At 34.8% G+C, this 15,000-nt stretch overlaps 1 protein-coding gene across 1 annotated transcript; it reads left to right on the plus strand.

The window, feature by feature from the left end:
- Nucleotides 1-1,243: 1,243 nt before the first annotated feature.
- LOC133635073 (platelet glycoprotein V) lies at nt 1,244-9,252 on the plus strand. Its single transcript, XM_062027829.1, is given in 3 exon segments — nt 1,244-1,302; nt 5,007-6,092; nt 6,095-9,252. Coding segments are annotated over 3 exon segments (1,794 nt in total). The 5' UTR covers nt 1,244-1,283; the 3' UTR covers nt 6,784-9,252.
- The last annotated feature ends 5,748 nt before the right edge of the window (nt 9,253-15,000 follow it).

A 15,000-nucleotide genomic window follows, 5' to 3' on the forward strand; every position in this document is an offset into this window, starting at 1 on the left:
TATATATATATATATATATATATATATATGTATATATATATATATATATATACACACACATATATACATACATACACATACATATATGTATATACACTACCGTTCAAAAGTTTGGGGTCACATTGAAATGTCCTTATTTTTGAAGGAAAAGCACTGTACTTTTCAATGAAGATAACTTTAAACTAGTCTTAACTTTAAAGAAATACACTCTATACATTGCCAATGTGGTAAATGACTATTCTAGCTGCAAATGTCTGGTTTTTGGTGCAATATCTACATAGGTGTATAGAGGCCCATTTCCAGCAACTATCACTCCAGTGTTCTAATGGTACAATGTGTTTGCTCATTGGTTCAGAAGGCTAATTGATGATTAGAAAACCCTTGTGCAATCATGTTCACACATCTGAAAACAGTTTAGCTCGTTACAGAAGCTACAAAACTGACCTTCCTTTGAGCAGATTGAGTTTCTGGAGCATCACATTTGTGGGGTCAATTAAACGCTCAAAATGGCCAGAAAAAGAGAACTTTCATCTGAAACTCGACAGTCTATTCTTGTTCTTAGAAATGAAGACTATTCCACAAAATTGTTTGGGTGACCCCAAACTTTTGAACGGTAGTGTATATACATACATACATACATACATACATACATACATACATACATACATACATACATACATACATACATACATACATATATATATATATATATATATATATATATATATATATATATATATATATTTATTTGAGGTTTCTGTGGTTTATCCGTTATACAGTGCTCAATACCGGGGTAGAGTGTAATTTACGTTAGGTAAAAAAAAATAGGCTATAACAGGTAGTATTATGCTCTGGGTCTGTTTTGCTGCCAATGGAACTGGTGCTTCAAACGGGACAATGATTCCCGGGCGCAACCACTGCTGCTGCTCACTGCTCCCCTCACCTCCCAGGGGGTGATCAAGAGTGATGGGCCAATAATTTCACCACACCTAGTGTGTGTGTGACAATCATTGGTACTTTAACTTAATTACTTGTAATGCTCTTCAATGACGCGAGGAAACCCTGTAAATAAACTGTATTTGGCCCTGACTTGCTTTAGAACACCATTAATATCAAAGTGGTGTTGGAGTGCATTATAATATTAATAGCCTGCAGGAAATGATCCAGCATCCTGTCTGTCACTCTTGGCTGTTTATCAGTGACAGCACGCAGGGAGCTGCTGTACTTCTGTGGGGCGAGCGTCACATCCAGCAAAGAACTCTTCCAGCAGCAGCAGCGACACCATGGATTCTTATTTCAGAGGTCAGTAGAACATTGAATCATCTAATAGCAGTACATTAACTGTAGCTGATGCTTAAATACATCACACATTGATTCTATATTTATCATGTAGAGCACCGGTGTCAAACTCAAGGCCCGGGGCCGCCACTTCATTTTATTTGGCTCTCAAAAGCCTGAAAATAATATGTATCAATAAAGTACTGTAACTTTTCTTACTAAATCTATTCTTTCTTTCTATTTTGGGAGGGGTAAAAAATATATGTACTCCATGTAATCGCAAATGATGTTCACTTAAATACTGTCTAATTATGCAAAAATATATGATGAAACATTCAAACCAGTTTTTAAAATAGAAATACATACTAATAATAATGATTCCAAAGGAAGCTATCCATCATATTGTGCAATGTAAAAGTAGCAATAGATTTCATGGTCACATTTGTTTTTTACAGCATTTTTCTCTAAATGAAAAACATTTTTACTTTTTTTTTTTACTGTAACAAACTGTGGTGCCGTTTTGGCATTTACAGTAATACACCGAAAAATATACACTTGTTCATTTGCGGCTTAAAAAAAAAAAAAAAAAAAAAAAAAAAAGCTCAGGTGCCAAAATTTTACTGTAAAATTGCATTTTTTAAAAAATTTACAGTAAAAAAAACCAAATGTAAATTTGTCTTCTTTTTTCCATAAAAACAGCAGTACCGTTTTTCAATTTACAGTAATATACACTACATTTTGAGGTGAAATTATTGCAACTTACCATATTTTTTTTATATTTTAGTTAAAAAAAAAATCAACTAATAAAATGCATTAAAAAAACTTTGACACCCCTGATGTAGAGAATCTCCTTACATTTATGCCTTTTGGGCCAGCTGACCGACGTCAACATAATCGCTTGTTGGCAGCATCCAAACAGAATCTCGCTTGCTCTTTCACCAAATACATCCGAATGGACCATAATAAAGGATTACGGAAAATTAATCAGTCGCTCCCAAATTTTGTGGTCTTTTTTTAAATTTATTTATTTTTTAATTCCCTAAATTTGCATCAGCTGGAATTTTGCCTATTTAATAAAGAAACGTGCAGAAAAAAGCTTAAGTTATTGAAGTATTTATTTGAGCTCTCCAATGACATCAGGTTACCTAGAAGCCTGGCTGCGCTGCTAACAGAAAGAAAAGAGAGAGAGAGAGAGAGAGAGAGAGAGAGAGAGAGAGAGAGAGAGAGAGAGAGAGAGAGAGAGAGAGAGAGAGAGAGAGAGAGAGAGAGAGAGAAAGAGAAACGTCCATGAGGAGTTGGGGCAAAGTGGCCCAGTTTTGGGAGGGAGGGTGAGCAAACTACAGACGAGCTGATTGTGAACAGGAATGTTTTGGTTAAAAGAGGCAGTAATACAGCATCAATCACAAAAGAAAACATTTGGAGGGTAGCCTTTGACACAAAGACAAATACAAAAGAAATAGTGGCCTCGCCAACACAATGAATTAATCAGTCGCTTCAAGATTTTGTGGTTTTTAATTTTATTTTTTTAATTCCCTAAATTTGCAGCAGCTGGAATTGTGCCTATTCAATAAAGAAATGTTCAGAAAAAAGCTAAAGTTATTTAAGTATTTATTTGAGCTCTCCAATGACATCAGGTTACCTAGAAGCAATGCTGCGCTGCTAACAGAAAGAAAAGAGAGAGAGAGAGAGAGAGAGAGAGAGAGAGAGAGAAAGAGAAAGAGAAAGAGAAAGAGAAAGAGAAAGAGAAAGAGAAAGAGAAAGAGAAAGAGAAAGAGAAAAAGAGAAAAAGAGAAAAAGAGAAAAAGAGAAAAAGAGAGAGAGAGAGAGAGAGAGAGAGAGAGAGAGAGAGAGAGAGAGAGAGAGAGAGAGAGAGAGAGAGAGAGAGAGAGAGAGAGAGAGAGAGAGAGAGAGAGAGAGAAACGTCCAGGAGGAGTTGGGACAAAGTGGCCCAGTTTTGGGAGGGAGGATGAGCAAACTACAGACGAGCTGATTGTGAACAGGAATGTTTTGGTTAAAAAGGCAGTAATACAGCATCAATCACAAAAGAAAACATTTGGAGGGTAGCCTTTGACAAAAAGACAAATACAAAAGAAATAGTGGCCTCGCCAACACAATGAATTAATCAGTCGCTTTAAGATTTTGTGGTTTTTAATTTTTTTTTTTTAATTCCTAAATTTGCAGCAGCCTGGAATTGTGCCTATTCAATAAAGAAATGTTCAGAAAAAAGCTAAAGTTATTTAAGTATTTATTTGAGCTCTCCAATGACATCAGGTTACCTAGAAGCAATGCTGCGCTGCTAACAGAAAGAAAAGAGAGAGAGAGAGAAAGAAAAGAGAAAGAGAAAGAGAAAGAGAAAAAGAGAGAGAGAGAGAGAGGAGAGAGAGATGAGAGAGAGAGAGAGAGAGAGAAGAGAGAGAGAGAGAGAGAGAGAGAGAGAGAGAGAGAGAGAGAGAGAGAGAGAGAGAAGAGAGAGAGAGAGAGAGAGAGAGAACGTCCAGGAGGAGTTGGGGCAAAGTAGCCCAGTTTTTGGGAGGGAGGATGAGCAAACTACAGACGAGCTGATTGTGAACAGGAATGTTTTGGTTAAAAGGCAGTAATACAGCATCAATCACAAAAGAAAACATTTGGAGAGTAGCCTTTGACAAAAAAGACAAATACAAAAGAAATTAGTGGCCTCGCCAACACAATGAATTAATCAGTCACTTCAAGATTTTGTGGTATTTTTTAAATTTTTTAAATTCCCTAAATTTGTAGCAGCTTGGAATTTTGACTATTCAATAAAGAAATGTCCAGAAAAAAGCTAAAGTTATTTAAGTATTTATTTGAGCTCTCCAATGACATCAGGTTACCTAGTGTCATGTCTGTGTGATCATGTTTTGTTTTAGCCATGTTCGGTTTTGTTTTTGGACTCTTTGTGCACTTTTGTTTGTTTTGTCACCATAGCAACCCATTAGTTTTCACCTGTCATGTCACGCACCTGTTTCACGTTTTGAGTCACGCACCTGTTTTCACTGATCATGTCACTGCTATTTAAGCCGGTCTGTTTCTGTTGTTCGTCCTGGTGACATTATCTATCCGTTCATACCATGCTACTTCTGACACCCCTGCTACCTCTGTTTGTCTTCATGCTATCATAGTTCCATGCCAAGTAAGTTTTGTTTATTGTTCATAGTTTCTGCCTTTGTGCAAGTTTTGTTTCATTAGCCAAGTTTGTTCTCCGCCATTGTGCGCGCCTTTCGTTTGTTCTTTTTGATAGTGTTAAATAAAATATGTACTCACATTCACGCCTTGCCCGCGCCAACTTTCCGTTGCATTCCGGGAAAACAAAACACCCCAAGGACCAAGTCGTGACACCTGGAAGCAAGGCTGCGCTGCTAACAGAAAGAAAAGAGAAAGCAAGAGAGAGAGAGAGAGAGAGAGCGAGAGAGAGAAGAAGAGAGAAGAAACTGATATCATCCTATAATTGTGATATCATTATCAAATCGGTACACCCCTAATAGTTCTATGAATCAAATCTAATGCCTATTAAAACGATTGTTGTCGTAGAAATGAGTATTTGTTTTCCAATGTCATGTCAACAAAAGCGCTAGCCAGTTTATGTCGACTTAAGCAAGTTCCACCGAGTGAACATTTTTACTGATATTCATGAATCAACAAAAAAAAACATTGTAACAAAATGTACAGTCGATATTTTGAATGAATTCATGCTTTGACAATATTATGTGCAGGCTTGGTGCGGATGATACTGGTTGTGTCCATGCCGCCCCTGCTGACTTGCGACACCACCTGCCCCAGCCCATGCAGCTGTGAGCGTCAGCCGACGGTCGTGTGCATTGGTGGCACCATCACCGACATCCCACAACAACTGCCTCTTCACACGTACACGCTGATGCTCCACAACACCGCCATGGACGCCATAAACGAGCACAGCCTGGGTGAAAAGGACCTGCTGACACGTTTCAGTCTGACTGCCAGCCACCTCCACACCATCCACCCCCGAGCCTTCTACGCCGCGCCGCAGCTCAAGTCCGTCAAGCTGTCTTTCAACGACCTCGCCTGGCTTCCTGTAAAAGTGTTCAGGCCTCTGACCGCTCTGGAGGAGCTCCATTTAGATTGGAACCAACTAGAGAACATTACGGCAGACTTGTTTGAAGGCCTCGTCGCTTTGGAGAATTTGGACTTGAGTCACAACAAACTGTCCAGTCTTACTTCCGGGGCTTTCAGTGGACTGACGAACCTCACTGAACTGAAGATTGGAAATAACTTTCTAAAAATGATTCCGTCTGTGAGCTTTCGCTCCTTGACTAAGCTTCAGCTGCTGGTCTTGTCTTATAACAAAATAGAGAGTCTAGAACCAGGGATCTTTGATGGACTAGTGAACCTCCAGTATCTACAACTGCACTACAACCAGATTTCTAATATCCCTCAACAGGTCTTCTGGTCGCTAAGGAGCTTGAAGAACCTCACTCTGTCGTCCAACCAACTTCAATCTGTCCCTGAGCGTAGCTTCTACTACATGCCCAGGTTGTCCAAGCTGACCCTGTACAACAACTCGCTCTTATCGCTGCCGGATGAGTTGATGGGACACATGCCAGAAATGCAAGAGTTTTATTTGTATTACACAAACCTCACCTCGGTGCCTGCAAATCTGTTCGCAAACATGTCCGGGCTGCTCCACCTGAACCTCCATTTGAACGGAAGGCTTCGAGACTTGCCTTCAGGTGTGTTTTGCTGCCTTCCTGAACTTCAGAAGCTCTCGCTGAAATCCAACAACCTCCAGGCACTTCAGCCGCATCTTTTCTCCAGACTGAGCACCTCAATAACAACCAACTGAAGAACCTACCAAGGAACATATTTCAGGAGCTGGGACTGCTGACGATGTTGGATTTGAAGACTAACAGGCTCAGCAATCTCCCAGAAGACATTTTCCAGTCCAATCCATTCCTTAAGGTGAACCTGAATGACAATCCATGGGACTGCACCTGTAGCATCGAAGGCTTTGCCAGATGGGTTCGACATAACAAGCATGCGGTTCCTGATAATGAAGACGTGATATGTCACAGTCCACCGTATCAAGCTGTCCGCACCCTTGACTCTCTGCGTGACGAGGACTTCAACATCTGCAATGTTACAACACTTCCTCCGGGCTGTGCTCCCACTACGACAGCTCTTAAACGCAGCCCACTAGACACCATCCCAACAGAAGTCGCGTCATCTAGCGCCCCACCACACGAGACTCCACCCACCTACGACATTTCACCGCCATTTTATGACAAACTGGTAATGGAAGAGAGGCCAGACTTTGTTCACCACAACCACCACAATGGTTGGGTGTATGTGTGGTTTCTGCCCTCCAACGCAGCCTTGGCTGGGTTCCTCATGTTCGGTCACATCCTTCTTGTGGCCACAGGTTTCTTTCTCATCCTTTCCGCCATTTACGCCATGCACCGCCTCAACAAGAGGGTGGAGGAGCTACGGGTTTCGTTTGCACACATTGAGGGATAATTAGGGATGATGTTTGATAAGAATTTATCGAGTTAGAGCCCATTATCGAATCCTCTTATCGAACCGATTCCTTATCGATTCTCTTATCGAATCCAGATAGGTTGTTTAACAAAAGCTCACTTTTGTTTTATAAGAAAAAAATAAAATAAAATAAATAAATAAATAAATATTGACTGTTATCTCCCTAAAAAAATAAAATAAAAAACATATTGACTGTTGTTACCCAAAGTATATTAAGAGGGATTTTTCAGAAAAACAAATATATACAGTAACACAAAAACAACCTGTCTCTGTGATCACTATAGGTGTATAAATAATAATATCGTGTTAAATAAAATCAGTCCCTTGGGCACAAAACTGAAAATAATACAGATCTCCAAAAAGTGCACTTCTGCTGCTATTGGAACATACTAACTACACACACACAGGCAGACAGCTAACAAACAATCCAAGACGTCTAATAAAGTTCCAAAGCAGATTAATCCATTTAGGCTCTTTATTGTTGTTGATCTTGCTTTGTCTTTTCCTATCTTCACTTTTGTCTTGCATGTTTTTTGTTTGTTTTTAAACTGAAATACACACAATGACAAATGTATAAGCTATGTGATTCAATTAACATACTGAAATTTAATACACAATATGTAAATATTAGCTTCACACAAATATACAGTACTATCATCAAACAAATACTTCTGAGTGTTGAAACTATTTCGATGGTGGAAATACACGACTGGCAGCCATTTTAAGTCCTCAAAACATCCATTGAAACAGTGCACAAAAATAGTTTTTCAATAAACATCTTAGTATCAAATTTAACCACTTTCCACCTTAATATTGAGTTACGTAAACAAGTTAAACAGTTTACTTACAGATGTATCTTTTCCAAGGCTTGTAAGAGCTAACACAACTTGTCTACTTCTCAATTGTCTCATGAACTGAACTGACGTCGCCAACCCAAAAGTGCCCAAACTAATGACGCGTAGTATTTTCATATCGCCACAAGGTGTCAGTAAGAGTCTACAATCAAATGGGCATAACATTGCCGTCCCACAGGGCATTTCCTGTGGGACGGGATTCGTTCCTAGGGATTCGAATTAAGAACCAACACTTTTTCTTTACTATAGTGACCTCGATAACAGGAACCGGTTCTCAAAAAGGGATTTGAGTCCATGGAATCGGTTCTTTTCTTATCGAACAACCGGGAGAACCGGTTTCGAACATCATCCCTAGGGATAATACAGTATCCGACAAAAGTGAGCACAACCCTGATATTTCAACAAGCCGACCCAACTGATTTTCTTCTGGTACTGTCTGGTATTGCCTACGCAGACTCGAGAGCAAGGCCTAGCAATGCCAAAGGTAGTATAAAACCTAAATAAAACATTGTTAGAAAATAATTGTGACGAGTGTGTTAATATTAATAATAACATGCTAACGTTAGCATGCTAACAAGGGAACTACAGCATAATTACAAGATGGCACTTAGTATTAAAAGACAATATTTGTAGGTTCATTCAAATAAAAATGAGCGAAAGTGCTAGCATAAAATGTTAGCATGCTAATGTTAACATGATAAGGTAGGAAAAGTTACCATAAGATGGCATCAAGTATCAAAATCCAAGATTTTTAAGTTTAAGCATAAGAAATAAGTTAAAATACTTGCATACAACTTTAGCATGCTAACATTAGCGTGCTAACATTAGATAGCAGACTTATAATATATGTAATTGCATACTTGCAAGATGACGTCAAGTATCATCATCCACTACACTATTCTTCAAGTTGAAATAAAAAAAAGGCTAAAATAGTAGCATCAATTGTTAGTATGCTAACGTAAGCATGACAACATTATAAAAGTTAGCTTATTTCTAATATGGCGCCAAGGGAGAAAAGACATGATTTTTTGCTTGCCAGTGCAGGTGAGCCAGTATGGGTATATATATATATATATATAGGTATATATGTATATAAAGGTATATAGAGTATAGGCGTAATATGATCAAACTTTCTTGTTCTTGTCAAAAGTCTAGCAGCCGCATTTTGTACCAACTGTAATATTTTAATGCTAGACATAGGGAGACCCGAAAGTAATACTTTACAGTAATCGAGACGAGACGTAACGAAGGCATGAATAATGATCTCAGCGTCGCTAGTGGACAAAATGGAACGAATTTTAGCGATATTACGGAGATGAAAGAAGGTCGTTTTAGTAACACTCTTAATGTGTGACTCAAACAAGAGAGTTGGGTGAAAGATAATACCCAGATTCTTTACCGAGTCACTTTGTGTTATTGTTTGGTTGTCAAATGTTAAGGTGGTATTATTAAATAGGTGTGTAATTGTTTTGTTGTCAAATGTTAAGGTGGTATTATTAAATAGGTGTGTAATTGTTTTGTTGTCAAATGTTAAGGTGGTATTGTTAAATAGGTGTATAATTGTTTTGTTGTCAAATGTTACGGTGGTATTGTTAAATAGGTGTATAATTGTTTTGTTGTCAAATGTTAAAGTGGTATTGTTAAATAGGTGTATAATTGTTTTGTTGTCAAATGTTAAGGTGGTATTGTTAAATAGGTGTATAATTGTTTTGTTGTCAAATGTTACGGTGGTATTGTTAAATAGGTGTATAATTGTTTTGTTGTCAAATGTTACGGTGGTATTGTTAAATAGGTGTATAATTGTTTTGTTGTCAAATTTTAAGGTGGTATTGTTAAATAGGTGTATAATTGTTTTGTTGTCAAATGTTAAGGTGGTATTGTTAAATAGGTGTATAATTGTTTTGTTGTCAAATGTTAAGGTGGTATTGTTAAATAGGTGTATAATTGTTTTGTTGTCAAATGTTACGGTGGTATTGTTAAATAGGTGTATAATTGTTTTGTTGTCAAATGTTAAGGTGGTATTGTTAAATAGGTGTATAATTGTTTTGTTGTCAAATGTTACGGTGGTATTGTTAAATAGGTGTATAATTGTTTTGTTGTCAAATGTTACGGTGGTATTGTTAAATAGGTGTATAATTGTTTTGTTGTCAAATGTTAAGGTGGTATTGTTAAATAGGTGTATAATTGTTTTGTTGTCAAATGTTAAGGTGGTATTGTTATATATGTGTTTAATTGTTTTGTTGTTAAATGTTAAGGTGGTATTGTTAAATAGGTGTATAATTGTTTTGTTGTCAAATGTTACGGCGGTATTGTTAAATAGGTGTATAATTGTTTTGTTGTCAAATGTTAAGGTGGTATTGTTAAATAGGTGTATAATTGTTTTGTTGTCAAATGTTACGGCGGTATTGTTAAATAGGTGTATAATTGTTTTGTTGTCAAATGTTAAGGTGGTATTGTTAAATAGGTGTATAATTGTTTTGTTGTCAAATGTTACGGCGGTATTGTTAAATAGGTGTATAATTGTTTTGTTGTCAAATGTTAAGGCGGTATTATTAAATAGGTGTATAATTGTTTTGTTGTCAAATGTTACGGTGGTATTGTTAAATAGGTGTATAATTGTTTTGTTGTCAAATGTTACGGTGGTATTGTTAAATAGGTGTATAATTGTTTTGTTGTCAAATGTTACGGTAGTATTGTTGAATAGGTGTATAATTGTTTTGTTGTCAAATGTTACGGTGGTATTGTTAAATAGGTGTATAACTGTTTTGTTGTCAAATGTTAAAGTGGTATTGTTAAATAGGTGTATAATTGTTTTGTTGTCAAATGTTACGGTGGTATTGTTAAATAGGTGTATAATTGTTTTGTTGTCAAATGTTACGGTGGTATTGTTAAATAGGTGTATAATTGTTTTGTTGTCAAATGTTAAAGTGGTATTGTTATATAGGTGTATAATTGTTTTGTTGTCAAATGTTAAAGTGGTATTGTTAAATAGGTGTATAATTGTTTTGTTGTCAAATGTTAAGGTGGTATTGTTAAATAGCTGTGTAATTGTTTTGTTGTCAAATGTTAAGGTGGTATTATTAAATAGGTGTGTAATTGTTTTGTTGTCAAATGTTAAGGTGGTATTGTTAAATAGGTGTGTAATTGTTTTGTTGTCAAATGTTACGGTGGTATTGTTAAATAGGTGTATAATTGTTTTGTTGTCAAATGTTACGGTGGTATTGTTAAATAGGTATATAATTGTTTTGTTGTCAAATGTTACGGTGGTATTGTTATATAGGTGTTTAATTGTTTTGTTGTCAAATGTTAAAGTGGTATTGTTAAATAGGTGTATAATTGTTTTGTTGTCAAATGTTACGGTGGTATTGTTAAATAGGTGTATAATTGTTTTGTTGTCAAATGTTACGGTGGTATTGTTAAATAGGTGTATAATTGTTTTGTTGTCAAATGTTAAAGTGGTATTGTTGTATAGGTGTATAATTGTTTTGTTGTCAAATGTTACGGTGGTATTGTTAAATAGGTGTATAATTGTTTTGTTGTCAAATGTTAAGGTGGTATTGTTATATAGGTGTTTAATTGTTTTGTTGTCAAATGTTAAAGTGGTATTGTTAAATAGGTGTATAATTGTTTTGTTGTCAAATGTTACGGTGGTATTGTTAAATAGGTGTATAATTGTTTTGTTGTCAAATGCTAAAGTGGTATTGTTAAATAGGTGTATAATTGTTTTGTTGTCAAATGTTAAAGTGGTATTGTTAAATAGGTGTATAATTGTTTTGTTGTCAAATGTTAAGGTGGTATTGTTAAATAAGTGTGTAATTGTTTTGTTGTCAAATGTTAAGGTGGTATTATTAAATAGGTGTGTAATTGTTTTGTTGTCAAATGTTAAGGTGGTATTGTTAAATAGGTGTGTAATTGTTTTGTTGTCAAATGTTACGGTGGTATTGTTAAATAGGTGTATAATTGTTTTGTTGTCAAATGTTACGGTGGTATTGTTAAATAGGTGTATAATTGTTTTGTTGTCAAATGTTACGGTGGTATTGTTAAATAGGTGTATAATTGTTTTGTTGTCAAATGTTAAGGTGGTATTGTTAAATAGATGTATAATTGTTTTGTTGTCAAATGTTAAGGTGGTATTGTTAAATAGGTGTATAATTGTTTTGTTGTCAAATGTTACGGTGGTATTGTTAAATAGGTGTATAATTGTTTTGTTGTCAAATGTTAAGGTGGTATTGTTAAATAGGTGTATAATTGTTTTGTTGTCAAATGTTAAGGTGGTATTATTAAATAGGTGTATAATTGTTTTGTTGTCAAATGTTAAGGTGGTATTGTTAAATAGGTGCATAATTGTTTTGTTGTCAAATGTTAAGGTGGTATTGTTAAATAGGTGTATAATTGTTTTGTTGTCAAATGTTAAGGTGGTATTGTTAAATAGGTGTATAATTGTTTTGTTGTCAAATGTTAAGGTGGTATTATTAAATAGATGTATAATTGTTTTGTTGTCAAATGTTAAGGTGGTATTGTTAAATAGGTGTATAATTGTTTTGTTGTCAAATGTTAAGGTGGTATTATTAAATAGGTGTGTAATTGTTTTGTTGTCAAATGTTAAGGTGGTATTATTAAATAGGTGTGTAATTGTTTTGTTGTCAAATGTTAAGGTGGTATTGTTAAATAGGTGTGTAATTGTTTTGTTGTCAAATGTTACGGTGGTATTGTTAAATAGGTGTATAATTGTTTTGTTGTCAAATGTTACGGTGGTATTGTTAAATAGGTGTATAATTGTTTTGTTGTCAAATGTTACGGTGGTATTGTTAAATAGGTGTATAATTGCTTTGTTGTCAAATGTTAAGGTGGTATTGTTAAATAGATGTATAATTGTTTTGTTGTCAAATGTTAAGGTGGTATTGTTAAATAGGTGTATAATTGTTTTGTTGTCAAATGTTACGGTGGTATTGTTAAATAGGTGTATAATTGTTTTGTTGTCAAATGTTAAGGTGGTATTATTAAATAGGTGTATAATTGTTTTGTTGTCAAATGTTAAGGTAGTATTGTTAAATAGGTGTATAATTGTTTTGTTGTCAAATGTTAAGGTGGTATTGTTATATAGGTGTTTAATTGTTTTGTTGTTAAATGTTAAGGTGGTATTGTTAAATAGGTGTATAATTGTTTTGTTGTCAAATGTTACGGCGGTATTGTTAAATAGGTGTATAATTGTTTTGTTGTCAAATGTTACGGTGGTATTGTTAAATAGGTGTATAATTATTTTGTTGTCAAATGTTACGGTGGTATTGTTAAATAGGTGTATAATTGTTTTGTTGTCAAATGTTAAGGTGGTATTATTAAATAGGTGTATAATTGTTTTGTTGTCAAATGTTACGGTGGTATTGTTAAATAGGTGTATAATTGTTTTGTTGTCAAATGTTAAGGTGGTATTGTTAAATAGGTGTGTAATTGTTTTGTTGTCAAATGTTAAGGTGGTATTATTAAATAGGTGTGTAATTGTTTTGTTGTCAAATGTTAAGGTGGTATTGTTAAATAGGTGTGTAATTGTTTTGTTGTCAAATGTTACGGTGGTATTGTTAAATAGGTGTATAATTGTTTTGTTGTCAAATGTTACGGTGGTATTGTTAAATAGGTGTATAATTGTTTTGTTGTCAAATGTTACGGTGGTATTGTTAAATAGGTGTATAATTCTTTTGTTGTCAAATGTTAAGGTGGTATTGTTAAATAGATGTATAATTGTTTTGTCGTCAAATGTTAAGGTGGTATTGTTAAATAGGTGTATAATTGTTTTGTTGTCAAATGTTACGGTGGTATTGTTAAATAGGTGTATAATTGTTTTGTTGTCAAATGTTACGGTGGTATTGTTAAATAGGTGTATAATTGTTTTGTTGTCAAATGTTACGGTGGTATTGTTAAATAGGTGTATAATTGTTTTGTTGTCAAATGTTACGGTGGTATTGTTAAATAGGTGTATAATTCTTTTGTTGTCAAATGTTAAGGTGGTATTGTTAAATAGATGTATAATTGTTTTGTCGTCAAATGTTAAGGTGGTATTGTTAAATAGGTGTATAATTGTTTTGTTGTCAAATGTTACGGTGGTATTGTTAAATAGGTGTATAATTGTTTTGTTGTCAAATGTTACGGTGGTATTGTTAAATAGGTGTATAATTGTTTTGTTGTCAAATGTTACGGTGGTATTGTTAAATAGGTGTATAATTGTTTTGTTGTCAAATGTTACGGTGGTATTGTTAAATAGGTGTATAATTCTTTTGTTGTCAAATGTTAAGGTGGTATTGTTAAATAGATGTATAATTGTTTTGTCGTCAAATGTTAAGGTGGTATTGTTAAATAGGTGTCGGTGTCTAGCAGGACCGATAATCAGCATTTCCGTTTTCTTGGCGTTGAGTTGTGAAAAGTTAGCGGACATCCATTGTTCACTTCCTCTTTAAACGAGAACACAGATATTTTTTCCAAAAGTGCGAAGAAAGCAGTTTGCTAAAAAACGTTCTTACCTCACGCTGAGCAAAATGAGTGTATGCATGGTATACAACTAGGGATGTCCGATACTGGCTTTTTTGCCAATATCCGATATTCCGATATTGTCCAATATAAAAATACAGTAAAATTACCAATTTATTCAAGTCAAATTAAGATATTTTCTCATATTACTATTATAACAGGTTTACATCTTACAAATTACGGTTATCAGACTTTTTCTTGTGAAATTAAAAATATAATCGAGTCAAATTACGACCTTTTGAAATATACCAGCCTTTATTCTTGTGATTTATTTGTTTTAATTATAAAATTAACAAATTATCTGAGTCAAATCTTGACATTTTTACTAGGGATGTCTGATAATGGCTTTTTTGCCGATATCCGATATTCCGATATTGTCCAACTCTTAATTACCGATACCGATATCAACCGATACCGATATATACAGTCGCGGAATTAACACATTATTATGCCTAATTTGGACAACCAGGTATGGTGAAGATAAGGTTCTTTAAAAAAAAAAAAAAAAAAAAAAAAAAAAAGATAAATAAATTAAAAACATTTTCTTGAATAAAAAAGAAAGTAAAACAATATAAATACAGTTACATACAAACTAGTAATTAATGAAAATGACTAAAATTAACTGTTAAAGGTTAGTACTATTAGTGGACCAGCAGCACGCACAATCATGTGTGCTTACGGACTGTATCCCTTGCAGACTGTATTGATATATATTGATATATAATGTAGGAACCTGAATATTAATAACAGAAAGAAACAACCCTTTCAGTGTTTCCCATAAACTGCCAAGATACCTGTGGCGGTGGGGGCGTGGATATGGGCG

Source organism: Entelurus aequoreus, linkage group LG19, assembly GCF_033978785.1.
Source record: "Entelurus aequoreus isolate RoL-2023_Sb linkage group LG19, RoL_Eaeq_v1.1, whole genome shotgun sequence".
NCBI lineage: Eukaryota > Metazoa > Chordata > Actinopteri > Syngnathiformes > Syngnathidae > Entelurus > Entelurus aequoreus.